Raw genomic sequence first — 26,828 nt, 5'->3', positions numbered from 1 at the left:
TGATGTTCTAGTTTGTTTTGAAACAGGGTTTCCATGTGTAGCCCTGGCTATCCTACAACTAGCTTTGTAGACCAGGCTGGCCTTGAACTCAGAGATCTGCCTGCCCCTCCCTCCGGTGCTAGGGTTAAAGGTGACTATCACAATGCCCAGAAAAAGATAAAAATATTCTTAAAAAGTGTGCGTTGAGGAGCAGTTCAAAGCTAGCCTGGTCTATGAAGCCAGGCCAGCCAGAGCTACATTGTAAGAGCCTGTCTCAAAATGAGTAGGTGCTAGAGAGACGGCTCAGGGGTTGAGAGTACTTGCTGCTCTTGCAGAAGACCTAGATGTAAATCCCAGGACCTTCTTGATGGCTAAGAACTCTCTTTAACTCCAATTCTAGTTCCAGCGCCTTCTTCTGGCCTTCTCAGTCACTGCACACATGCACCTTGCACACATACACACACACACACACACACACACACACACACACCACACATGCGCACGCGCAAGTAAAATACCTATACACATAAAATAAAAATGAATCTTCAAAAAATAAAAAAAAACATTTTAATTAAAAATTTAAGGGACGTAAAGGTCATACTCAGTTACATAACAATCGTGAGGCCAAACTGGACTACAAGAGAACCTGTCTCAAAAAACACAATACTTAAAAGAGTAAATAGAAATCTGCCTCTGTATACACTAAACACAAAAGATAACTTATTGTAGCACTTACCTTTAATCTCAGCACTCAGGAGACAGAGACAGGATGACTTCTATGAGTTCAAGGCTAGCCTGGTCTATGTATGGAGTGTGATACTGTGAAAAATATAAAGTAATCGGCAACCTAAAGGAACTATTTACAACATATATCACAGACCAAGTTTTGATATGTCAAAAGTTCGGCCAAATCAAGTTTTACAAAGATTTATAACAAGCTTAAAAGTGAGCTAAAAGGCCAGGCTCATCCTGGTAGACCAAGGCACTTGAGAGGCTGGAGTAAGAGGATCATTTAACCCCTGAAGTTGAAAGACAGTCTGGAATGTGTGGTGAAAATTAAAAATCAAAATCCTAAGGCCCTGGGTTCCACCTCTAGTGTTGCCAAAATAAAAGGTAAGGGGAAGGGGAGAAATTACAAAATAAGAGTAACGAACACTGTGAACTGAAATCCCAAAGAAGAAAGGCACACCCACTTTAAAAATACTAAGATCTGATTAGCTAAGTAGATTACATAATTGTGACTGGATGGAATGTGGCAGATTTGGAGCCAAATTATCTTGGACTATCTTTATCTCCATAATGGGCTGGTCACTGTACAGGCAGGACCATTACAAAAACGTTTACCATGTTGGAACATGATATTTGAGGTAAGATAAATCTGTGTTCCAGGCCACGGTCATTCATATTTAGCTCCAGAATAAACTCTTCCTCCCTGTGAGAGCCCTGTTTTTCTTTCTTTTTTTTTTTTGGGGGGGGGGGGGGCGGGAGGTTCAGTTGTTTTGTAATGACACCAATAAAGTTATTACAGCCCTGTACCCTTCTTAGTAACAAGGAATTTACAGTTAAAAGTGCCAGTTTCAATACTCAAACTCAAAAATATCAGCTATAATTCTACCACCTGACTCTGTCTTAGCCTGTTTTCGGTTTGGAAAAACCGTACACCAAACACAGTTTTTGTGCTTGCATTCAGTTTTAGCAAGAAGTCCCACCATGTATAAAACCAAGTTAACAGGGACACTCTGTTCAGGGTCAGCTATAAATTACTTCTGCCGTCTGGGTTTCAGCTTCTTAGAGAACAAGACCTCCCAGACCCGCCCTTGGGCCAAGTACGCATGCGCGCACCTGGTGCCCCGCCCCCAACTCCACAGACCAGCCATCTTGCCACAGCGCCAAGTACGCATGCGTACTCCCGAGCTAGCAGTCCCAGGAGGCCCTGCGTGGTTTCCATGGCGACGCCGGCGCTTTCTTAGGTCCCGGGTCGAGGCAGCTGCCGGAGCAACGCGGAGCAGGTAACGGCCTTGGCGGCGCTGCCGCCGCCCCCTGCAGTCGTGGTCTCATCAGCCGGTGCCGGCCTCCCAGGAGCCGCCGGACAGTCCCATCCCGGGGCCCGGCACCGCGGGTCTCTCCGTCCGCTCTGGCCTCCGGCCTCGCCTTGCTTCGGCGGAGCTGGTAACGTAGCCCCGGTGCCTCCCCGCCCGGGAGCATGCGCCGCCGGTGGGGTCGCTGGTCAGTGTACCCCTCCACCTCCAAAGTGCAAAGAGCGAGAATGGGGCCCAAGCCTCGGTGCTTCGGAACCCCGAACCTCCGTGGTGCATTCACCACCCCGCTGGTGTGCTTTTCCTTCCAACCCTGGCACCTCGCGGTGCCGCCCCGTGGGGTGTCTGCATCCTTCTGAAACGCCTCAGAAGCTGTGGTTTTCCACCCACAGCTCAGCCTTGGGACTTTTTGTCAACCCAGCTTACCCCGAGTGCTTTAAGATTTTGTTGTTTCCTTGACAACGGTTAACTCGTTTCGGGCCAGCCTTTTTTTTTTTTTTTTTTTTTTCCCCCCTTGGCGGAGCGTAACACCAAACTTGTTTTCTGTCTGCACAAATCACATAGATGGAGTCATCCCGTTCCAAAGACTCAAGGCCCACGTAAATGCTGCTGAGCCCAAAATGTGTATATCCAGCCCTGGCCCTTCTCTGAACGCCATATGGTGGACTCAGCAGCCTGACCCTATCTACCGGGTATCTAAGATGTTTCCATACAGGCTTTTCCAAGAAGGTGTCTGATAACCCTGCAGCCAGGCTTCTCTAAGATGCATACATAATCCACCCCATTGCTGAAAACCCCATTCTTCCACTCGCGGGACCTTTGTATCTAGTTTGACTTTATCAGCACACCCTTTCAAAATACATCCAGAACAGATCCAACGGCACCATTTCTCCCAGCCGCAGTGTCCACCACATCAGTGCCTGGATTATTTCAGAAATGCCTTGGGTTTCCCTGATCGTGCTTTCTCTACTTGAGCGAGCACTAGTCCTTTTATACTAATAAGATTTTATGGGACTTGGAAATCTGCGTTTCGCACAAGTGAAAACAGTACCTTAGTATATATTTATACTTACAAATTCCAATTTTTAAGGCAAGACTACATAAGCGTGTAGAGTTGACAAAGTAAACCCTGAGTCCCTGGATTCAAACTTGCAAGAATAGTGAAACAGGCGGTACAGAAGAACAAAGCAGAGTTGCCACCTTCCAACCCTACCCTCTGATTCCATCCTCATCCCTTCTCTCCCAGGATCCTTAATAGCGGGAGGCCCTCAAAGTTCGGTGTGTTTCCCACCATCTCCCTAGACCCTGACGCCAAGCGCGCATCCGTGCTCACAGCTTTACGTACTGACCATAAGCACTCGGCGGAGTGACGTCACTTTTACTGTTACTGAGATACATACACCCAGCTCACCGTGCATGAGCAGGCCTCTAAGTGGACTGAACAGGAACCTCTTCCACTGTAAACCAGGGCTCCCTTCGCTGTCGCACAGCACCCAGTAAACCACTCAGCCCCAGTGATGAGTACTGAACGTTTTTCTTCATGCCGCCACCACCTTGGCTCAGGCTGCCACTTCCTGTCAGTCAGCTTTCCATAGCAATAACAAATACTTGCAAAAATTAAAGGTTTCAGTCAATGGTCAGTTGACCTTGTTGCTTGAACCTGTGGTAAGGACCACAATCCCTACTAAAGGCAAGTTCCAGGGATCTAAGTTCTTCATTGTATAACAATTTGTATCTTGTCCTTTTAAGACAGAATTGTGATTGGTGTCTTACCAGCATAGGATCCCCCCCGCCCAGCGTGCTAATTATTTACCTTTGTGTTCATCGTGGTTCCCTGACACATCAGAGTTAGTTCCTGTCACTTGACATTTGGAATAGTGAGTGGAACTAACATCCAGTGCAGACAAATCAGTGTGAACTGCCAGGTGTCCTAATACAACTTTATTGAAACAATGAAAATTTTAGTAAGAAATAAACGCTGGGAAAAAATCAGGTCAGAGGAGCTGGAGATCTGCACCTCTGTAGTGGCCGTCAGCGTCCTCTGACTGCAGTCCAGTGCATCTGTGACCTTAGAAGGATCAGACAGGAAGCAGACAGGCACAGCTTCCCATCCGAAGACAAGACCTTGCAATATCCAGGGACTGGAGACTAAGTAAATGTATGAAATTGATAAATAATTGACAAATGATCAAAACCCACAAAAGCTAGTGTGTAACCATCCAGAGGTTGGGCTTGACACTTTCATGTTGCAATTCTTGAAGGCCCACGTGCCTGTGCGTGTGTCTGTCTGTCTGTCCATCTGTCTCAGAAAAGAAATGTGTCATCATCACTGACGGATGTCTTATTTCTTTTTTGAGACAGGATCACAATGTATAATTCTGACTGGCCTGAAACTTACTGTGTAGACAAGGCTGGCCTGAAACCTGGAGACACCCCACCCACACACACCCACCCCCAGAGTGCTGGGATTAAAGGTGCACTTCACTGCGCCCAGCTCGCTCGTAGGTTTTAGAGTTTGGGCCTTAGACCTCATTGAGACATCATCTAATTTCTTGTTTTAGGCAGCTGGGGCCAAATAGCTGATCATATTGACAAAGCTGGAATATAAATTCAGATATCTTGCCAAAGTCTCACTTTCATTTTTCTTCTGCCTCTCAATCAGTGTTTGTTCTTTTCCTCTCCAAACATTGTTTGACTGTGTAGTCCTGGCTGTCCTAGAAATCACTCTGTAGACAAGACTAGCCTCAAACTCAGCCTCCAGAGTGCTGGCATTGCAAGTGTGAACTGCCCATCCATCAGTGTTAATACTTCATTTCCCTTTGTCAGGATTTAGAGGGATTAAATTTTTGGATCAAAGCTTAGGTAAGTATTAGAGTGCATTGTTTTGAGCTGCTTTCTTTCAAATCTTTTCGACTCCTCACCTGTACAGTGGCATGTGCATGAGCCAAGGGAAGAACCTTTCTGGCTATGTGCTTGTTCCAGCAGATGCTCTGCCCTCTCTCTGCCTTACTTACCAAAGGACTCTAAGAGCTCTTTTTAAATCTTCGTTTGCAGCACACCACTTACATTCTTGTTTGTTATGTGGAAGTTTTCATTTAAATACCATCAGGTTTGTCCACTGTCTCCTTCACCACCAGCCTGGGTTCTCTGCCTCTCCAAATCTTGTGTGTTCTTCTAAGATACTTTTCTCAGCACCTGCATCTCAAAGCCATCTGATAGAATTTTAGAGAAGGGATGCAGTAAGGATCCACTTTGGACTTGCAGATGACCTCTCTGCTCTGTGAGGGGACCTTCTTATCCCTGCATCCACCCTGGGCTTCTGTGTGGACCTGCACCTCTATTCCATCAAGCCTGCAGCTACCCGGGCACTGTGCTCACCACAGCTTTGCCTCATCAGGTCTGTGGGCGTGGCTCTAGTCACCATGGTTTTTCAGTCTCCATCTTCATCCATACTTGTTGCCTGCACTTTGGTATCATTTTATCCAATTTCCAAAAGTTAGCCTTGATCCTTTGAGCCACAGGGCCAGTCTTTGAACAAGTGACAGGAATCAGAGCTCAGGTTCTCATGAGCTTGTGGCAGTCATTGTACCACTAAGCCATTGCCACAGCCCCATCTTCCTTAGTGTCTTATGAAGTTTTCAAAGGATATATTTGTATTCTCCGCAGTTAATAAACAAGTTACCTGTCATTTTCCAACATCTTTGGTTTCCTTCTCATGTGTGTATTTTGGTTGTGAGCCTTTAATGGCGGAACTTTCTCTCCAGCCCATTTTCTCATATCTGATTCTGTTGGTGAATGCCTGAAGAACGATATTAGTTACTGATAGATGGTATCCTTATCTTTATCCCTATAGCAGCTTGATACTTCAGTGTTAGCATGATACTTGTTCATTTTCCATGCTGGGAAAGAGTTCACTGAGAACATTTTCAGCTGGGCTTAGTAGTGAAAAGTTTTGCCAGACTATGACAGTAATGGGCATGCATTTAGAAATTAAGGTAGCACAGAAAACCTCTGAAAAGAAACTTATGTAGATCACATTTACTGAGCACTCGGGATCCCTAGGAATTTTTCAGAACTCTAGAGGTACAACATTAGACAAAGTCGTCATCATGTCAGCCACAGTGAAACATACAGTAACATACAAGCTAAATGAGCAACGTCTGAGCGTTCAACATGATGGTCAGTGCTCAAAGGAAAAGAAGTAAGAAGGGGTTCTTGCCAGGAGTGAGTAAGGAGAGGAGAGACGAGCTGATATTTCCCACTGACAAATGTGGAAGTTGAGCCACAGCAGGCTGAGCCAGGGCTGCTGAGCCCTGCCTCCTCCACTGGACAGAACCCAGGACAGTGCTCCTGCTGAGCTCGCCTGCTAGGGCATCCGATACAGGAATCTGCAGAAAAGGCACTTGAGTCCTACAGACAGGACAGGTAATACACTTACCTCACTGTAGAATAATCTGGTGGAAGAAATACAGTCATTACCACTTAAACTATAAATATGAATTAGTTATAACTTCAGTGTGCTGTATTTAAAATTAGGATTTTTCTCACAAGGTACTGGGTGGATCACAAGCACTGGGGAACAGGGGAGAGGTTATGATTGTAATACCAATAGTCAGAAATCTTTTAGGTCGTGAGATCAACTGAGGACAACATGTGATGGTCAGTACCACTGCTTAGATCTAAGTAAGACCAAGAGCCTACCTGTCATGCCTAGAGGCCCTTCCTTTTGACGCTCATTTATAGTAACACATAATGGCAACACCACTTTATTTTCATGGAACACCAGAAAAAAGAACAGGCGGCTAAAACACAGGCTGTTGTGCAACTCCTCCAAATCTTACTTCAACATAGCTGTCTGTGATCACAGCCAAGCTCCTCCAAGCCAGTGCAGTGTTCCTAACAACAGCAGCTTAAGAGACGTTTATTCTGGATCAAAGTTTGAGAGTACAGTCCTCACTGGGGAAGGTGTGGCAGTGGGAGGGACATGAGGCTTCTGGTCATGTCACATATAACCAGGTAGCAAGGAAAAATGAACTGTGGTGCTCTCCTAGCTCTCCTTCCTGTCCACCCCAAACCCTAACTGAAAGATGGCGCTGCCACAACTAGGCTGGCTCTTCCCACCTCAGTGATCCTAATCTAGAAGCTTCCTCCCTAGTCTCACCCAGCACCTTGTCAAGTCAACAGGTGGCAGCCCACACTGCAATCACAGCACTCAGGAGGCAGGGCAGACAGATCTCTGAGTCTGAGGCCAGCTGGTCTACAAAGGAAGTTCTAGAACAGCCAGGGCTACACAAAGAAACCCTGTTAAAACAAAACGAACAAACAATACAAACCGTCAAGTTGTCAACTAAGAATAATTGCAGTGGCATCTGGAAAATGGTTGGGGCACTTGCCACTCTAGAAGAGGACCTAAGTTCAATTCCTAGCACTTACATGGTAGTTCACAACCACCTGTAAATCCAGTTTCAGAGGATCCCACACCATCTGAAGGCATCATCCTCACACATGATGCAGGCAAAACACCCATACACATAATAAAATTTTAAAATTAGAGTAACTACAACTGCCAATAGCTGACTATTTTTGGGAGGGAAAAAAAAAGCCCCCAGCATATGATGTATACAGTAACCTATAGTGCACACAAGCACAGTATTTTAGTTATTCTTCTACTGCTATGAAAAGATACCATGACCAAAGCAACTTATAAAAGGAATTATTTAATGTGGGGACTTAGAGTTCCAGAGAGTTAGAACCCATGACCACATGATGAGGAGCACGGCAGCAGTCAGCCAGGCATGGCACTGAAGCAGTAGCTGAGAGCTTACATCTGGTCCACAAGCGTGAGGCAGAGAAAGCTAATCTCAGAGCCCACCCTCAGTGACACCCCCTCCAGTAAGGCCACACCTCTTAATCCTTCCCAAACCATTCTGCCAACTAAAGAGCAAGCATTTGAATACATTAACCTGAACATCAGCATTCCCATGCCAACCACTGCAGGTAGATGATAGATGAATAATTACTGTCCTCATCAAGTGTCTCTGAGAGACTAACATTTGTCTTTTATAATATTTTAGGGTTTTTTTGAAATATAGTCTTTGTTTAAAAAGAGACTAGAACATGTCAGAAAGTCTTACCTTGGAACCTTCATGAGTCCCACAGTGAAGAGTGCTCCGCATGCAGCAAACAGTCCATCCCCAGACACCGTAGGGAATGAGCTGGAGGAAGAGCAACAGGTATGCAGTAACCCGTTTTTAAACATGTCAATATGTGAGTTTTTAAAAATCTGCCTTATTGCAAGATCAAGATTGGAAACAGCATGTAGAATCTTGATGATTCAAGTGTCCAACTTAATCTAGAAGATTCTTATGTCTTCCTCCATAATAGATAAAGCAACAGAAAGGTGTGCTGCTATTATGAGCAGACATCCCTTTGGTCTGGTGCAATCCATGAATGATGTCAGCCAGATCAGATTCTCCACTATAACAGCTGGTTCCATTTCAGATTGTGTTCCTGAGACATGACAGCAAAGAAACAGCCGTACACTTTGCACTACTGAGACAAAACTGTGTGTCAAGTGAATAACACAGACACCATTGTACTGTAAACACCAGTGCTTCCAAGTGTAAAGACTGCTAAAATGACAGCACCACCTCAGATGTGACTGACCGGCACCTACTGACTCTTTATCTCAGCATCAAAAATAATTTGCTTTTATAAACTGGCACCTAACAAGCACTAAAGGAACATCCTCTGGATGGGCTAAGTAATGAAGAACACTTTGAGTTGGGCCATTATGTGCCACACAATAAGAAATTCACGTGTGGAAACAGCATAAGTATTTGTTGGGAACCGTGAAATTCAGCCTACTCATGTTAATCCACAGATACTCTAGAACAGTTTAATCAGAACACACTCCTAATATTAGCCATCAATCAACTCCTAACAGATCAAGGATGAAACTTGAACTGCAAAGTTGGAAATTGCAGACAGCACTTGATGCTGTGCAGGGGGCCTTGGACATATCACTGCTGCCTGCACTTAACGTGCCAGAGTCAAAGCCTGCTCTTACTGAGTTACACCACCCATGAAGGATCTCAGCCCTGTCTTGCTGCACAGGTGAACCCAAACAGCCATATTCAGCAACAGAGGGAGAAAGTTTAGTATAGCTCTGGGGTCCTGAGAACTTCAGAATACAAATGTTCCATCATTTTGATGGGTATAATTTAGGCTAAGTACAGGTACTACTCTTCCAACCAACAACAGGATTATGATCACATAAACTTATCATCAAAAATATGTTTAGCAGCCAGGTATGGTGGTGCATGCCTTTAATCCCAGCACACGAGGCAGAAGCAGGGAGTTCTTGGACTCTGTGAGTTCAAGGCCAGCCTGGTCTAAAAACTGGGTTTAAGACAGCCAGGGCAGTGTTACACAGAGAAACCCTCTCTCGATAAATGGAAGAGAAAAAAAAAAAACAATCTCATGACACTGTTAGCATGCTGTGGGTTAATTTGAAACACTCCTGGTCTCCTGGGCAGACCTCATCATCCTATCCTAACTCAGACCCAGCTCAGACTGAGCTCAAAAAAGCTAAGTCTGTGGAGAGAGAAACGGTGCTGCTCTCCTCTTTTTATGGCATCTTGTAGTGTCCAATAAGATGCCCACTGCCACAGCCTAAGTAAGAAGGGCTTTTCCAGGTGGCATCTCTAGGCCTGCAGCATGGCCCTCGTGTGCCCCTCACTCCTGACACCACCCCTGTCTGCTGAGTGGGGATGGAACCTGAGCCTCAGGCCAACCAAGTAAGTGTGGTACCACTGGGCTGTGCCATCCTCTCCCTGGCCCTCGCTCTCCCTCCACCAAGTTTCCACTTTTCACTAGCAGTATCCTTAATTCCACATCCACACTCTAACAAAGGACATCCATTATTTAAAACAAACAAACAAAAAAGGTAGCTGATATATCTACTGTCTAAAGTGAGAGACTGAGCTTTCCTCCCAAAATGCAAAACAAGACAAGGACATCCATTCTCACCATCTGTAGAGGCTCTGTCCAGTGCAACCAAGCAAGAAAAAGGCATAGCCATCCATACAATGAAATAATTCGACTTTGCTTATGCACCAACTACACAGTCATCCACGAGATCATATAAGATGCTGGGTGGCAGGAGACTAGAGAGAGGACTGAGAGGTTCAGAGCAAGATACTCTTGCAAAGAACCTGGGTTCAGTTCCCAGCACCCACATATCAGCTCACAACCATGTATGACTCCATTCCTTTGAGATTTGATGCCCTATGCTGACCTGTGCAAGCACAGTACTTGGGTGACACTCATACATGCATGTGAAACACTGACATACAAATGGATGCAGTTTTGTTTTGTTTTGTTTAAGTATGAGAAGAACCAGAAGACACTAAAACTGTGTGAACTTGGCCTGCACAAGGTGAGGTCATTACCCACTCATCAGCAGCCTGCTCACCGACAGGGAGCTGCAGAAACTAAAGTTAAAGGATGATACTAGCCACGGCAGCCATGCCTGTTTTATAAAAAGTGTGAAGCTGGGAGTGAACCTAACAAAACTCAGAATGAAAACTGTGGGACAGTGGCAACAGAAACCCAAGACGACTCTAAACGAGATGCACAGTGCACATGTGCCACAGACCACCTAATGGGGGTCTCGGCACCAACCCAGGGAATGGGAAGATACTCAGGAGAGGGAATGGATTCCGCGCAGCAGACAACACGAACACATGAAGGGTTTCGATGCTGTTGCAAACTTTACTAGTTTCAGGCAAGAATTTATACAGTCAAATCAGGAACTGAAAGGCTTGGTATTACACCAAGTCAAAGCATCAACAATTTCTTAAAATTTTTACAAAATGTATTGTATAAAAAAATAATAATAACATCATGAATAAAGAGGAACATTGCCCTGTCAACGTACCAGCCTGTGGTCAGCCTATGCAGACAGCCTCAAAGTCTATTCATAGTTTGTGGGCACTTGTGGGCACAGGTTCTCATGGCCAGTCTGTCTGTATCCTCTCTAGCAGCTGCGCTACTTCTGCAATGGCTTTGCACATTATTTTTGGACTAGGTGGCCATGCTCTGCACTATCTACTCCCTGCGTGCTTGCTGATGGCATCAGCAATATCCCTCAGGACTTCCTCCTTTTCTTGGGGTTCCAACATACACCAAAGTGGCCTAGATCTTTTGATTCTTTCCCACTGGCTTAGGGAATAAAATCGAACTATCTTTCCCCTGTGTGTTACCCATCTCTGCATATCTCTATCATACCTTCCTATAAAAGATAAGGGTGGTACTATAATAGGGGGAACTCTATAAGGCCCTTTATTCTAAAAAGCAAAGAGGAAAACAAAAAAAAAGAATTATAGATAATACTCCCAGCATTAAGGTGTTTTCCCCAAGCTTCCCGGGAACCTGAGGCAATCATCTCCACAAATTTCCAGGCTTCTGCTCAACACTTATGCCGAAACATGGGTGTAAGTTCAGAGCTTCTTTAACACTGGAACTCCCCAGTAGCCTCTGCGTGTGCATTTTTTTTGTCACACTGATGCGGTAGTCAGCGTAGATGGCAAGGCAGGTGTGGCACACATGAGTCAGATCCTCAGTGGTGGAAGGTTCTGGAATTTACTCACAGATTGTGCACAGTCTGTACCAGACCATTTTCTAGGCATTGTCAAACCAATTTAGAAATTCAAATGGAAATTCAAAGGACAACATAGGCAGAATAGTCTTGGAAATGAAGATGAGAGTTGAGTTGGAGGGTTAACATGGCCTGACTTCAAGTTAAAGCTGACAGTGTGGATATGTGCTGGTCAGCAGAGCAGCAGTCAGTGTGAGTAGCTGAGTTTTGGCAAAAGTGAAAAGTCTATGGAAAACCTACTTTCAAAAAACCAGTGCCAGGCATGGCAGCATGTGGTTTTAACTCCAGCTCTCAAGAGACAGAGGCAAGTGGATTATTGTAAATTCAAGGCCAGCCTGGTGTACATAGAGGGTTCCAGGACAGCTTTGGCTACATAGAGAAACCCTGTCTCAAAAAAACAAAAATAAACAAAAACCGATGCTGGAACCATTGGCTGCTCATCCATGAAGAGTGAAAGTTCTCTCAGTGCCATGACTCGCCCGTCCTCTCAGCTTTGTGGAAGACTGAAGTGAATGGTCAAGCAGGCCCCCACACGTGCACTTACATCCCACACATACTACACTCACACTACACACACTACATATGCATCCACCACGCATAATACTACTCTTGTACACACTACACACACCACACATAAAGGCACCACATACACGTATACTACCTCACAAACTTTTGAGATGAGACCTGGAATTGGTGTGTGGGCCAGGCTGGCCTTGGCTCGGAGTTGTGCCGGCCTCTGCCTCCCAGTGTTGAGGTGAAAGCCTGCCAGCACACTCACCCGAACACATGAAACTTTATAATTACATTCCAAACATGTGGGAATGCCTTTTTTCATAAAAACATGTAGTTTTAGTAAGCCAAAGTTGGCCTATTGAGTGTATACTTCAAAATTATATGTGTTTAGGACCAAGCATTGTGTTAGACTGGAAGAACTTTTATTTATTTATTTTTTTGTTTTTTTGTTTTTTCGAGACAGGGTTTCTCTGTTAGCCTTGGCTGTCCTGGAACTCACTTTGTAGACCAGGCTGGCCTCGAACTCAGAAATCTACCTGCCTCTGCCTCCCAAGTACTGGGATTAAAGGCGTGTGCCACCACTGCCCGGCTGGAAGAACTTTTAAGCAAACAGACCTGGGTCCAAAACTCAGCTGTCCATTCTGAGCCCTCAGTTCTAAACTATAGAGCATCATGGGTGATTACCATTTCACAGAACTGCCTCCTGATAGGTAAGACAATGTATGCAAAGCCCCCACTTCTGCTAGACACAGAGCAGAAGGGGCAAGGACAGTAGCCATGGCTCCAGGCTGTAAAGTGCTGGTTATAACGGCAGCTCACTAGGTCTGAGTTACACAGGGACAGGACAGTTTCTGTCTTCAAGACTTTTTCAGTGCAGAGGGACTTTTCCAGCCATCCCTTGACAATCTGTGTTTGTCCTAGAATCCCTCTTCCAGGATAGAAGCTAGTCTTTGTCGATGCTTAGTACACTGTGTTTTTACAGATACCATCACACACACACACACACACACACACTCATGCACACACTCATAATGGAACTATGGAATGGCTGGGTTTGTCTTGCACGGACAGCCGGGGGCAGCTCCAGGTCCGTCTACTTCAATCCTGTCTGTCATGCAGTGCTCCAGCACTTCCTGTAGGTGCCAGACTTTGCTGGGCAGTCTGTGAGAGAAGCATGAAAAGAACTTTACAACCAGGCATCCTGGTGCTCACCAGAATCCCAGCACTAGGAGACAGACACAAGGATCAGAGTTAAGGGTCATTCATCATCAGCTACATACCTGAAGGCCAGCCTGTGCAGCACAGGACCTTGTCTAAAAAAAGAAAAAAAAAAAAAAAAAGGCACTCACTATTCAAGCCTGAATTTGGCTCCCAGAACCCACAGAGGAAAGACAGACCTGACTCCTAAGCATAGTCTTCTGAGCCCCCACCCCCAAACACACACACACAAATTGTGCACGCAAGTATTTTTTTAAAGTAAAAAATTTTAGAAGATAAATTCTGTTGGATTCTTTGTGTAACCGTACTAGTTGGAAAGACTTGTTTTCCTTCATAAAACTGAGGGGTTCATAAATGCCAAGCCTGTCATCAAGACCACTGAACTACATTCCAAGCTCAAGGCCTCTTTAAAGAGGGCTCTAAATTGGGGGAACTTTTTTTCTTCGGGGGAGGGGGCAGTCCGGCAGGCAGACAGACACTCTGTAACCCAGGCTAGTCTAGATCTCATTATGAAATCCCTATTAGCCTTAAGCTCATAGTAATCCTCCTGCCTCAGCTTCTTGGGGGAAGGGGGCTGTTGCAAGCACAAGACACTATGCCCAGTCCGAGAAGAACTTCTGTTGAAGGGATCTGCAGGGACAACTGGCCAAACATGAGTCCTATGGATGAGCAGCCACTGGTGAGGCAATTTGGTTTCATTAAGATGAGCAAGAAGTTAGGGGCTAGGCTGTACAGCTACTGGCTGCAGGCAAAGCAAGGCTGGGGTGGAGCTGGGTGGGGCTGGTGCCACAGAGTATTTTTAGCCCTTCAGGGTATCCTGCACCAACATCTGAGATTCTTTTTTTTTTTTTTTTTTTTTTTTTTTTTTTTTTTTTTTTTTTTTTTCATGTGCATGGGTGTTTTGCCCGCATGTTTGCCTACACACCACATATATGCCTCTGTGTTCATGGAGGCAGGAAAAGGATGTCAGATCCCCTGAAACTGGAGTTACAGACCATTTGGGAGCTTCAGTGTGGGTACTGGCCCTCTGGAAGAGCAACCAGCACTTGTAACCTCTTAGCCATCTCTTCAGCCCCGACATCTGGGATTCTTAATCCAGAGGCAACAGTTCATAAAGCACGACCTTTGCCTGGAATCCTGTCTACTGCTACCCAGAAGAATGTGCCTGAAAAGAGAGTTCTTTGTGCTGGGACTGTGTTCAGTTCTACTAGCTATCTGCACTGTGAAGCCGGGAAAGGACCCAGGCACAAGCTTGCAAAGCCAGGGTAGTCACTTCACTTCTGACCTGTCTGAGCCTCTGTGCAGAAGGGATTGTTGCTGCAGGCATGGTTTGTACATCATAAAGGTAGCAGTTAAGCAGAAGGCTAGTATTACTAGTCAGGTCATATGGTTATGATTCTTAGTGGGAAGTAGGAACTGTACAATATGTCCCATCAGCCAAGGAGAAGGCTTCGAGCATTAAGCACATGCAGCAAAAGGCAGAAACCAACTTGGGGCACTCAAAGCTCCCAGTAGAAAATGTTGCATTGCCGTTGCAAAGGATCTTACACCAGCTAATGCCTCTTTTACTTTCTTGATAAAACAGAATCGAGAGCTGAATGAAAAAGTCATGCTTTCAAAGACACCTGCGATGGATTGGTTTGTTTCCTTCTACTGATGAGGTAGGCTACTATGCAAGAGCTTCCCAGAGTCAGATCCTTCCTAATGGGGAGCTTCATGAGGAAGTGTTGAACCTCTTCCTCCCAAACCAGTTGTGTTGAGTGTATTCACTGGGGGTTCTTCTCGTGACTTCCTGTGCTGTCCATAGCTCACATCAAAAGAACCCAAACATTTCTTCCTTGAATGACACTGAGTCCACCTCTGAGGTCACTCAACAGTCTCTAACAAACCATATAGACCTATCTGAGCTTGGCAGCATGCCTGTAATCCTAATGCTGGGGAAGCTGAGGCAGGAGGATTAGAGTTTGAGGTCAGCCTGGTCAGAGATAGCAAGTTCAGTAGATAAAGAAGCTTGCAGCCAAACCTGGCAACCTGAAGATGCCCAGATGAACTGGTTCTGGTAAGTTGACCACTGACCTCCACCTATGTCACCTCTCCACCCCATAAGTAAATAAATGCAAAATAAATTTTTTTTAAATAATGCTGGGCTGGGTTCCAAATCCCTTCAGAACTAAGGAAACTCACTGCTTTCATTTTCCTTTTTATTTTTTTAAACATAAATTGTGTTTAAATTGTGGCCAGCCAGGGCTGCGCCTTTAAAAGGATCGATGGCTCAGCAGGTAAAAGCACTTGCTGCTCTTGCAGAGGGCCTGGGCTGGGTTCCCAGCATCCACATGGCAGACCATAAGTCTCTAACCCCAGTTCAGGATGATCTGACTCCCTCTTCTGGCCTCCACAAGCACTGCACACATGTGGTACACAGACACATACGGCAAACACTCATAAACATAAAATTAAAATATATCAAAAAGTTGCCAGGGTTTTTATCTGTTATACTTTTATATTTCCTGTGAATATTATCAAAATTTGACCTCAAAGGTCCTATATTTCATGTAGAAATAATATAAAACTGAACTGAGCCTGTTCAAGAAAATGCTTTTTAATAATGTGTTGTTTTGAGCTGGGCATGATAGCACAGCCTTTATAATCCCAGGCCTTTCGAGGCAGAGGTAGGTGGATCTCTATGACTTTGAGCTGGTCTACACAGCAAGCTCCAGACCAGCCAGGACTGAACAATGAAACTTTGTCTCAAACAAAAAAAACAAAAAACAGTACTGTTTCACATTCCTAATTACCCATTATAGTAAAGAAATACAGTAAAGCACAGACTCATTTTAATGCCAATAACCGTAAGCCCAAGCGTCCTTCTGTTTACTAGGTTGTGGACTATGTCTTTGGCTGACACAACAGAAGCACACACAAATGAGCATTTCCCCAGTCTGACGCTAGGAAGCAACAAGAGGTCTGCAGAAGGCAAGTGTAGCCCTGGCACTGGCGGCCTGTCACAGAACAGCCGGGCTTCCAATGGGAGCGTGGATTACAGCAGGTCCCAGTGCTCCTGCACAAGCCTGACTTCTCACTATGACTACTCAGAAGACTTTCTCTCTGAGTGCTCTGAGGCAGCTGTCGGCAGACATCAGTCAGAGAAGCCTCTGGCGAAAGAAAAGGAGAAAAGGAAGTCTAATTCTTGTAAATTCCCCCAGCCTAAAGGTAAGAAGCCATGTTTCCCAGCCCGGCTGCAGCACTGGTCACAGTGTGGTCTTTGTTTAACGCTGGTATCCTGTAGTGACCACAATCAGTTACAGGTGTGTGTTCCTGAATATATATGGGTGAGATTTTGGAAGGAATTGGAAACAGAAAAATTAAGGAAATTATAAGATAACAAGAAACTGTAGTCTCTTCCCCACAGAGCTGCTAGTAGGGAGAGTTCTGTTTTGGTTAACAGGTGCTAGTCACAGGTACTCAGTACACAGGTACTCAGTATAAGTACTCAGTACTTGGTTTCACCAGCTTTTTGCCATTGGTCTCAGCTAACGAATCAAAATTTGAACTGTCAATGAAATGCCTTGTCTTGACCCAAGACAAGAAGACAGTCTCCCAAGTCTGGTAAAGATGTTGACAATCTTTCAGAACCAAAATCACTGTTAGCCTTTTCCTTGTGGCCTTTTGTTTTGTTTTCTTATTTATTTATTTATTTATTTAGAGATGAGATTGCACTGTGTAACAACCCTGGCTAGCCTAAAACTCCCTTTGTAGAACAGGCTGGCCTTGAACTCCTAGAAATATACCTGTCTCTGCCTCCGGAGTGTTGAGAATTAAAGGCTTATGCTTTCAGTGCCCAACTGAAGGCGTTTTCTTATCTGAGGTTTACTCCTCTCAAAACTGACTTTAGCTTCTGTCAAGTTGACATAAAACTATCCAGAACAATGGTTTCTAATATAACTTTTTGTGTTAGTTAGACTTTCATTGCTGTGAAGAGACACCATGACCAAGGCAAGTCTTACTTTAAAAAAAATTTAATTGGGGCTGGTTTACACTTTCAGGGGTTCAGTCCATTATCATCAAGGTGAGAGCATGGCAGCATCCAGGCAGGCATGGTGCAGGAGGAGCTGAGAGTTCTGCATCTTCATCTGAAGGCAGCCAGGAGGAAACTGACTCCACACTGGGCAGAACTTAAGCCTAAGAGACCTACAATTACAAAGCCCACCTACACAATTACACACTTTCTCCAACAAGGCCACACCTCCTAATAGTGCCACTTCCTATGGGCTAAGCATATTTAAACCACACTAGTGTTCTGTTGTGTTTAAAACAGGACCTCATTTAGTCCAGGCTATCCTTGAACTCCTATCCTCTGCCTCTGCCTCCCCAGTATTAGCATACAGAAATGTGCCTCCACACCTGGCATGATTTTGAGAGTAGCTTTTATAGCAGATATCTAAACACAGGCTTTAGACTTCAAAAAGAAGTCATTTTTAATCTATTCTGTGTCATTTACTTCATGGCTCTCTAACCTTGGATGACTTAAAATAAATCTCCAGACATAAAGTAGATGCAACTGGATGGAAGAGCCATGCCTGTGAGACAGCCGTGTGTGGAGTGCCTCGCCTGCAGCAGAGCAGGCACATGTAGTAAGCCTTATGTGTGTATTGGGGGTCGCTGCACATGTCCCTATTTATACGCCTCTGTGCACTGCTGGTAACAACCTGCATGATCTGTTCACTCAGGCCAGAAGGATGTCCCAGCTGAGAAAAAGCACATCTGGAATGCTTCATTTTTCAGTTCTCAAATCCAAACAGTTGCCAAGAGAAGAGACACCATGACACATAGGATACTGTCAGCCAGGCTTCATAAGATCAAAGAGCTGAAGAACGAGCTGGCGGACATACATCGGAAGCTGGAAGCCACTGTCATAGAAAACCAATTTCTGAAGCAGCTTCAGCTTAGGCACTTGAAAGCCATAGGGAAATATGTGAACTCTCAGAACAATCTACCTCAGATTACAGTTAAGCACCAGAATGAGGTGAAGAACCTTCGACAGCTCCTCCGGAAATCCCAGGAGAAGGAGCGAGCTGTATCCAGGAAACTCCGAGAAACTGACAGCGAGTTACTGAGGACCAAAGACACCTTGCAAGCCCTGCAGAGACTCTCGGAGGACAAAAACCTTGCAGAGAGAGAAGAGCTGACTCACAGGTTGACTGATCTTACAGCCAAAATGGAAGCCAATGATAAAAAAATACAGGTTTGTGTCTCAGACGTTCAAGTATTGGTAAAGGAGCAGTTAGCCATGCGCTGTGACCTAGCTCACCACAGGGAGTAACTGTGTCCAGTAGAGAGGGGGGAGGGGCTGGAAAGAGGAGCACAAATGTCAGAGCTGGGAGTCTGCTCTGGAGTGGGCAAGAGTGCTCTCTCTCCAGCAAGAGTGCTCTCTCTCTCCAGCCTGTCTGGAGGCAGCTGGCCAGATGGCCACATGGGCATGTCCTGTGAGCCAGAGGTCTACAGTGTGTTGTGGGAATCTTCCTTTGAAATGAACACCTGCTTTCAGCTCCTACTGAAAGGCTTCCTCCTCTTGCCAGAGGATTGTGTCTGTTTGTCTGTCTGTCCTGCCCCTTTGCTTGTATTGTCTCTCCTCAGTCTGACAGGTTAGACTTGTTTCCACAGTTTTAGTTATTTAAAAATAATGTTTTCCCTGGGGGGGGAAAAAAAGAAAGAAAGAAAGGGGAAAGGAAAGGGAGGAGGACAGAGGGAAGAAAGAAAGAGAGGGAGGGAGGGGGAAAGGAGAGAAGAAAGGGAGGGAGAGGGAAGGAAGAGGGGAAGGGAGGGAAGGAGCAGAGAAGAGAAGGGAGAGGCGGAACGGGAAGAATGGGATTGAAGTATCTGAAGAGGGAACAGACCCTGGTTGTCCAGAGCCAGGGATTTCACTAACAGGGACAGTGGGGGAGCAGGCACAAATCACACGGGTCCTGCCTGTTTTATATGATCTTCATGGACATAAATACAAATGGACTGTTCAATTCTCTGATACTTGATGGTGACAGATATTTTCTGATAAGTATTTGATGATTTTGCCTGCATTTTCATGATATTATTTGTTATGAAATACAGTGTGGTGAGGGGGTACCTGGGGGCCACGCCAAGGAGTCCCCTGAGAAATTACGCTATGCAACAGATCTGGTACAAGGCAGTTTATTTGGGGGAAGGGAGGAGAGTGGGGTAGAGGCAGACATGTAGACAGGCAGATAGGCAGGAGCAGAGCCATGAGGGCAGAGAAGAGGAACAGAGAAGGACAGAAAGAAGGAGAGAGACCAGCAGGAGCACTGGGGACAGAGAGAGCTGGAGCGGTGGGCAGGCCACACCTGAGGTACCTGATGGCACACAATGACATAGGCCTGCTAGGCCCCTGGGAGTGTGAGCCCTGCTAGGCCCCTGAGAGTGTGAGCCCTGCTAGGCCCCTGGGAGTGTGATCCCCTGCTAGGTCCCTAGGAGCAGCTTAGTGAAATGGCCTTTAAACTAACACAGTTCTGCAGGAAAAATCCTCTACTGTCCAAGAAAATTGTCTTCCACAGAGTAGGTGGTAGGCACCAACAATACCGGTGGTCCCTGTCACCCTGCTACACCTAAGTCAGCACCTGGGTACTGGTACATCTGGCAGCCTCACTCATCGTGTCTGCTCTCCCGTCTTACAGTCCACCACTGTGGAGGGCAGCATGAAGCCCATTGCAGCCTTCCTGTCTGCTCTCTAGGAACCCCTGTCCTCATGGTCTGTGCCGAGGCTGAGCCCTTCCTCTAGGGAAAGGAGCCAGAAGATTGACCATCTGCAAAGACAACAGAGCAGTGCATTTGGGTCCCACTGTTATGTATGTCCTGGTTGTACTTACTGGTTTTTCAGGATGCATTTGAATATCTGTTACCAGTGTCCAGGGTTTGTAAAGAACACTGGGGCACTGGGCTGGAAAGACATATTTACTCTCTAGACCTGAAACCTGGGGCTTTTGGGCCGATGTTTCCTTTTATAATAAATGTAGCTTGTTTCATCACAGTCAAGTTTCATGAGAACACACTGGCTACAGAGTAGTTGAAATATATACTGTTTTCAGAACTTGGAAAAACAGCTGCGGCTGAACAATCGGTCCTTTACTCGGCAGTTGGCCAAAGAAAATCGGAAGACGTTAGCAGCCCAAACAGCGACAAAGACTCTGCAGGCAGACGTGAGACAGCTACAGCAGAAGCTTAAGGTATCTCCCCCAAGACAATCTGTCCCAAACACTGGGTTATTTACACATATGATTTCTTCAGGTTGTTTCTTCAGACAGTTATGAGCAGATACAGGATCTGTAGTTAGCAGAGAGTGAACAGCCCAGCCACTGGGCACTGCGATTAGAAAAACTCTGTCTTCACAAGACTGCTTGTTTTCATTGTTATTTCACAACAGTAAACAGGAGTATATTCTGACAACATTTTAATGCAACTCAGAATATGTTTTTACACTTAGAAGTCAAAGCATGGTAATAGTCAGAATACATTTCAATAGCCCATAATTTACTTAAGGTCTTACTTGTGACTTGAGGTATAGTCCAGATGTGATGCATCTGCACAGTATGCATGGCTGCAGATTCAAACCTAACAGATGCAAAACAAATAGTTTGACTTGCACATCCAGGTATGGTGGAGACAAGGGGATCAGTAGTTGAAAGTCACCCTTGGCTATAGAGCAATTTTGAGGCCTAGGCTATGTGGGACTGTCTCAAAAAATAATAGGGCTAGCATAGTAAAAGGGCTTGCTGCCAAGCCTTACACCCCGAGTTAGAACCCTGCGACCCACATGGTCAAAGGAGAAAACCAACTCCCCCAAATGGCCCTCTAACATCCACATGGCATGCATGCATAGATAGATAGATAGATAGATAGATAGATAGATAGATAGATAGATAGATAGATAGAGATAGAAAGATATAGAGATATATATCACATACATACATACATACATACATACATACATAGAGACACACACACATGAACACAAACAATAGGCCATGTGGTGGTGGCACGCGCCTTTTATACAAGCACTCAGAATGCAGAGGCAGAGGCAGACAGATTTCGAAATTAGAAGCCAACCTAATCTATAGAGACCCTGTCTCAAAAAACTGGAAGAGAGAGAGAGAGACAGAGACAAAGAGAGAAATTGAAAGAGGGATCACCGGTGGGAGTGAGAATGAGCTGAGCCACCACGCAAAGCTGTATGATGGCTCCAAAGGCTAAAATTACACAACTAGTGACCCAGCAACAGCACTTTTGATACATGCCTGAAGAACATAAAGTCAACATACAAAAGACATGCATATACACATAAGGGTCATCCAACTGTGTCATGTGTGCATATCCACACAGAGGGCTATTCAACTGTAAAAATGAATGGAATCCTGTCGTTTGCACAGCACAGATAGAACTGGAAGGCAGCATGTAAGGTGAAGTGACCCAGACACCGATGGCAAGCGTTACATGTTTACTCTTGTATGTAAGGAGAGAGATGAGGAGGGGGGACTGCCAAGGGCTTGGAAAGAGACAGGGCACAGGAAGAGAGGAGGGAAGGAGGGAACAGAAGAGCAGGTGGGAGTGGCCCGTGTGTGGAAATGTCATAAAATAGTGAATGGCATTAACGTCTACATTACTGTGTGCCAGTGTTATAACAAAGGTTTTTAGAGGCATGTTTGTATTAATTTTAATTGTGTGTGTGCATACACATGTGTATATGTGCCCATGATTGCATTGCCCATTGGAGGCTACCAGTGTCAGATGTCCTGGATCTGGAGTTATAAGTGGCTGTAAGCTGCCAGACATGGGTGCTGGGAACTGAACTCTGTCCTCTGAGAGAAGACAGAGAAGTGGTGAGTGAAAGGAGGCAGAGGAGCTGTACATGCTGGACCACCTTAGAGAAGGATGCAGAACAAACTATATGCTGGTTAATAACAGAAGAAAACAGCCAGCTATGGCGACTAACACAGTCTCAGCACATGGAAGGCAGAAGCAGGAGAGTCGTGGGTTCAAGGTCACAGCTGAGATAGATAGGAAGATCTAAGCCAGCTGGGCTATTTAGTGAGATTCTGTGTCTACACACACACACACACACACACACACACACACACACACACACACAAAACAATGTGCAGAAGACAGAGCGAAAGGGCTGGCTGCAGGACCACATCTGGGGCCACAGAACTGTTGTGTGTCATTATACAGCAGGGTTGAGTATAAAAAAATCCTGAAATGTCCCTGAAAATCCAAACTAAGCGTTAAAAAAGAACCAACTATATATTCCACTGATGGTGTAAGGTCATGGGGAAAGCCACTCCAAGTGACTTAGCACAGTAATTTCAGGTAACTCCAGCCAGTCACCTGCTAGGATGGAATAACTAATAACTTCACACACAAATGTGAATGGTTTCAGAAGTGACATAAGGGGCGGGGCAGGGCGAGGCAGGGCAGGGCGGGGACAGGGAGGGGGGGTATGTGGTGCTTTGAAAACACTGTGAATAATGTTGGTGCCCTTCAGAACAGGGTTCTAGGGATATGGTAAAAAGAAAATACACAAGTAAGACAATGTTAAATAAAAGTCCACAGTCCTGATTTTGATTTAAATATGGAAATATGACTTCACGACGTATTTTACTTTAAAAGCTAAATATTTCCAACGTGACTGGGGACAGTGGATGTCTCTAATGTCCACTGGTTCAAAGAGAAACAGACCATCTTAAAGAAGTCATATCAGAGAAACTGTCACCTTACAGGAACATGCAGAACCAGTCCTTACTGGCCAAAAATGACCAAAAAAAAAAGATAATTAGGCATGATTCGTACTCCTGTAATGCTAGCACTCAAGAAGCTGAGACAGGAAAATTCAAGGCAAGGGCCACCTAAGATCTATAGCAAGACCCTGACTCAAATATTAGTAATAAAAATAAATAAAAAGAAGGGAGATAGCCGGGCAGTGGTGGCGCACGCCTGTAATCCCAGCACTTGGGAGGCAGAGGCAGGCGGGTTTCTGAGTTTGAGGCCAGCCTGGTCTACAGAGTGAGTTCCAGGACAGCCAGGGCTACACAGAGAAACCCTGTCTCAAAAAATAAAAATAAAAAAAAAAAAAGAAGGGAGATATATGAAAGTAGAATGGGATGAATATGATGGTCAAAACACATTATATATGTGTGTATTATATATGTTATATGTGTATATATTATGTATGTATGTGTATTATATATGTATGTATGTGTGTGTATATTATGTATATTATATGTGTGTATGTATGTATGTATGTATATGTTTATATATATGAGTCTGAGTTGTCGTTGTTGAATATGGGGGTGCTTGAGGGGAGCCATCCTGGTGGGTCTGAGTTGTTGTTGAGTATGGAGTTCAGAATGTGCTCTGTTCTAGGCCACTCCACATTGTACAGCACAGGGGCTTCAGGCTGTGCCTCATCCTGGCTGACGCCACTTTACTAAGCAAAAGTTAAGCATGTCACATCACACACAGAGTGGTGATACTTACTCCCACAGATCAACTTTAGGTGAGGAGCTCATGGGCATAATAAAATCAGGTCATGAAACACAGGAGACCAATGAAGGGCACAAAAGCCTCGCCATAATGAGGGGTACAATAGTCAGTGGAACCCCACAAACGAAGGACATCTGCCTTCCACCCGCTGGCTGCCCATCAAGAGATGACAAAAGTCCTGTCCGTCACTTTCCTTGGGGCTTCAGTTGAACACTATCTACAGATTCCCATCGCTTGACACATCCCTCTCAAATTATGTCCACCTGTCCACCCAGCCCTCCAGACACAGACCTGAACCTTGCCTACTGGTCCTGTGTCTTGGCAGTGGCTTGCCTCTGCCATGTGGTTCTGCAGCTTGATGCTGCAAGCCTCCAGCTGGTCTCCTCCTGGATTCACTAATATGCAACCACCTGTGGTGACGTCAACCTATGTATTAACACTGTCTTTGCCTTCTTAAGAATTCTGCCCTCGTGTGTGTGTGTGTGTGTGTGTGTGTGTGTGTGTGTGTGTGTGTGTGCGCGCGCGTGCCACACACACACAGAGATCAATTCTGTGGGCCTTCCTCTATCCATCTCTACCTTATTTTGAGACAGTGTTTCTCACTGAACCTGGAGCTTGGCAATTTGTCTAGACTGGTTTGGCCAGCAAGCTCCAGGATCCTCCTATCTCTGCTTCGAAGTGCTAGGGTTGCAGGCTATGTCACTGTGCCTGGCTTTGCATGTGCATATGTGTGCATACACACATGTTTGAAGTATAATGTGTGACCTGAGAATTAATTCTGGTAATTAAGACTGCAAAAAGAATCCATGATTGTCAGCAGCCATGCTATCCAGAGTAATACAGACAATGTGGTAAACCACAGAGCAAAGATAATGTAACTTGTGAAGTTATCAGTAGCTAATAAATTCTGACACAGACCTTTCTGTTCTGTTCTAACGGAGTGTGGGCTTGTTGGTAGGTTATTTCTACAATGGTGAAATGAGCCAGTTCAAGCCAGATTAGATTATATGAAAGGCAGATTTATTGGGAAGGTGCTCTCAGGCGAGTTCACTGGCCCTAAGGACTGAGGCCACGGGAGTCGCCATGGGGGGTGGGAGTAGGAAAAGAAGAGAAAGAGAGAAAGGATGTACACAGAGAAAGAAGAGGAGGAGGGAGGGAAGGAGAGAGCACATACACAAAATGCCTGGATTGTATAAAGAGGGGTCTCTGGAGGAAGGGAAGCCCAGCTCCTGGGCTAGAAAGTTCAGGGTTGGGAACAGGATATGCCAGGTAGGGACTGAAGGATGCTGGGAGAACCTGGAGGCCAGGTCTGCTTTGATATGTAAAATATGCACCTCAGTCCCTTGTCCTGGGATCTGAAACCAAACACTCATGACCCTCAGACACTACCAGTGCAATCACTGGGGGTTCCTCCTGCATTTAGGATCACCTCCCAAATGTAGATAGAATCTCTTATAAACATCACCTGTCAATAAAAAAGCTATAGCCAATGAACTGAGACAGAAAGTAGGAGGTGGAACATCCAGAAGGGATAGAGAGAATTCTGGGAAATAGAGGCACAAGGGATTTGCCACAAAACACTGAGGAGATGGATGTGAACTAGCAGGTAGCTGAACTCAAGATAGAATAAAGGGGAGATTTGCCCCAGGAACCCTGAGGAGATGTAAGAAGACAAGGACGGGAAACCAGCCACAAAGCTGAACCTAGGTTAGGATAAAAGGGAAAACAAGTTAAGAGCAAGTCAAAGAACAAGTCGAAGGTTATGGCCTAGGCATTTCTTAATAAATAATTAGTCTCGGAGCTGTCATTCTGGGAGCATGGGCTGGGAGGAAAAGCAGGATGTATTTTTTACACCCACCAGTGCAAGTCATGTGGCAAATGAGTGTGATTTGTAGGCTTCTCCACTATAGTCATCCCTGATGATGAACCAAGGGCAACAGAATAGAAAATGTAAGGGTGTTATATTCTAGACCATTCTCATTATTATGTTGCATAAAATTACTTTCAGGCACTAGAGAGATAGCTCAGGGGTTAAGAGCACTGGCTGCTCTTCCAGAGGTCCAGAGTTCAATTCTCAGCAACCACATGGTGGCTCACAACCATCTATAATGAAATCTGATGCCTTCTTCGGTCATGAAGGTATACATGCAGATAGAGCACTCAAACATAAAATAAATTACAAAATCATTTCTAAAAAATATTTTTAAATTACTTTCAAACATCAATGACTTAAGAAATGACATTAATTTTGTTTACAGATCTGTAGTTTAGGCAGGACTTGTCAGACAGCACATCTGTGTCCCTCCTGGCTTGAGTAAAGATGGTTCACAGTCTGGAAGACAAACAAGCCAGAAGGCTTACTCCTGTGTCTGCAGCTAGTGCCAGTTAACAGCTCAGACCCTAGGTTGTTGGTGGAACTCGAGTGTAAAGGCCTTCCTCACAGATCAGTGACTGAGAGAAGGAGGATGGAGATGTGGGAGAGGAAAGACGTGCCACTCTGCCCATAGGAACTAGCCTCACAGTCACAGAGCCTCTCATCTGCCTTCATCATGAGCTGAGGCAGATAGTAAACTCCTGCTGTGGAAGAGCTTAGGGACCAGAAAGCACGCCAATTTCAAGACCCTATAATCTACCACATAAACCCAAGTTCCCAGGACATCTGTTTCTGTACATTAGCCTCATTTCCAGAGTCATCTCCACAAATGAAAGGCCATCACCGAAGTATGGGATTAACTATGCAGATGGACGTCAGCCTCCACAGCTCCCAAGTGGGATGCTGGGGCCTGGACTTACAGGCAAGCCCCAGGGAGCACCAAAAAAGACATCCTTAGTTGACGGTATTCCCTATGAGCTCATGGTAAACTTGGCTGTAA

The 26,828-nt window shown here is 45.2% G+C and overlaps 1 protein-coding gene across 5 annotated transcripts in view; it reads left to right on the top strand.

The window, feature by feature from the left end:
- The first annotated feature begins 1,737 nt into the window (after positions 1-1,737).
- Lca5l (lebercilin LCA5 like) overlaps positions 1,738-26,828 on the top strand; it is a 32,907-nt gene continuing 7,816 nt past the window's right edge. The window contains exons 1-6 of one of the 5 annotated variants that reach the window (XM_034515189.2): positions 1,743-1,988; positions 8,090-8,248; positions 14,993-15,068; positions 16,286-16,617; positions 18,135-18,649; positions 20,505-20,642. In XM_034515189.2, coding sequence (XP_034371080.1) covers positions 15,064-15,068; positions 16,286-16,617; positions 18,135-18,649; positions 20,505-20,642 — 990 coding nt within the window. In that variant the 5' untranslated portion in view covers positions 1,743-1,988; positions 8,090-8,248; positions 14,993-15,063. Of the gene's footprint in view, positions 1,989-8,089; positions 8,249-14,992; positions 15,069-16,285; positions 16,618-18,134; positions 18,650-20,504; positions 20,643-26,828 lie in introns of all 5 variants that reach the window. The other 4 variants (XM_076943204.1, XM_076943203.1, XM_076943205.1 and 1 more) reach the window with 4 other exon arrangements.

This window comes from Arvicanthis niloticus, chromosome 12, assembly GCF_011762505.2.
Source record: "Arvicanthis niloticus isolate mArvNil1 chromosome 12, mArvNil1.pat.X, whole genome shotgun sequence".
Taxonomy (NCBI): Eukaryota; Metazoa; Chordata; class Mammalia; order Rodentia; family Muridae; genus Arvicanthis; species Arvicanthis niloticus.
Note: the sequence above shows the minus strand (reverse complement) of the source record. Positions and strands in the feature narration are given on the sequence as shown.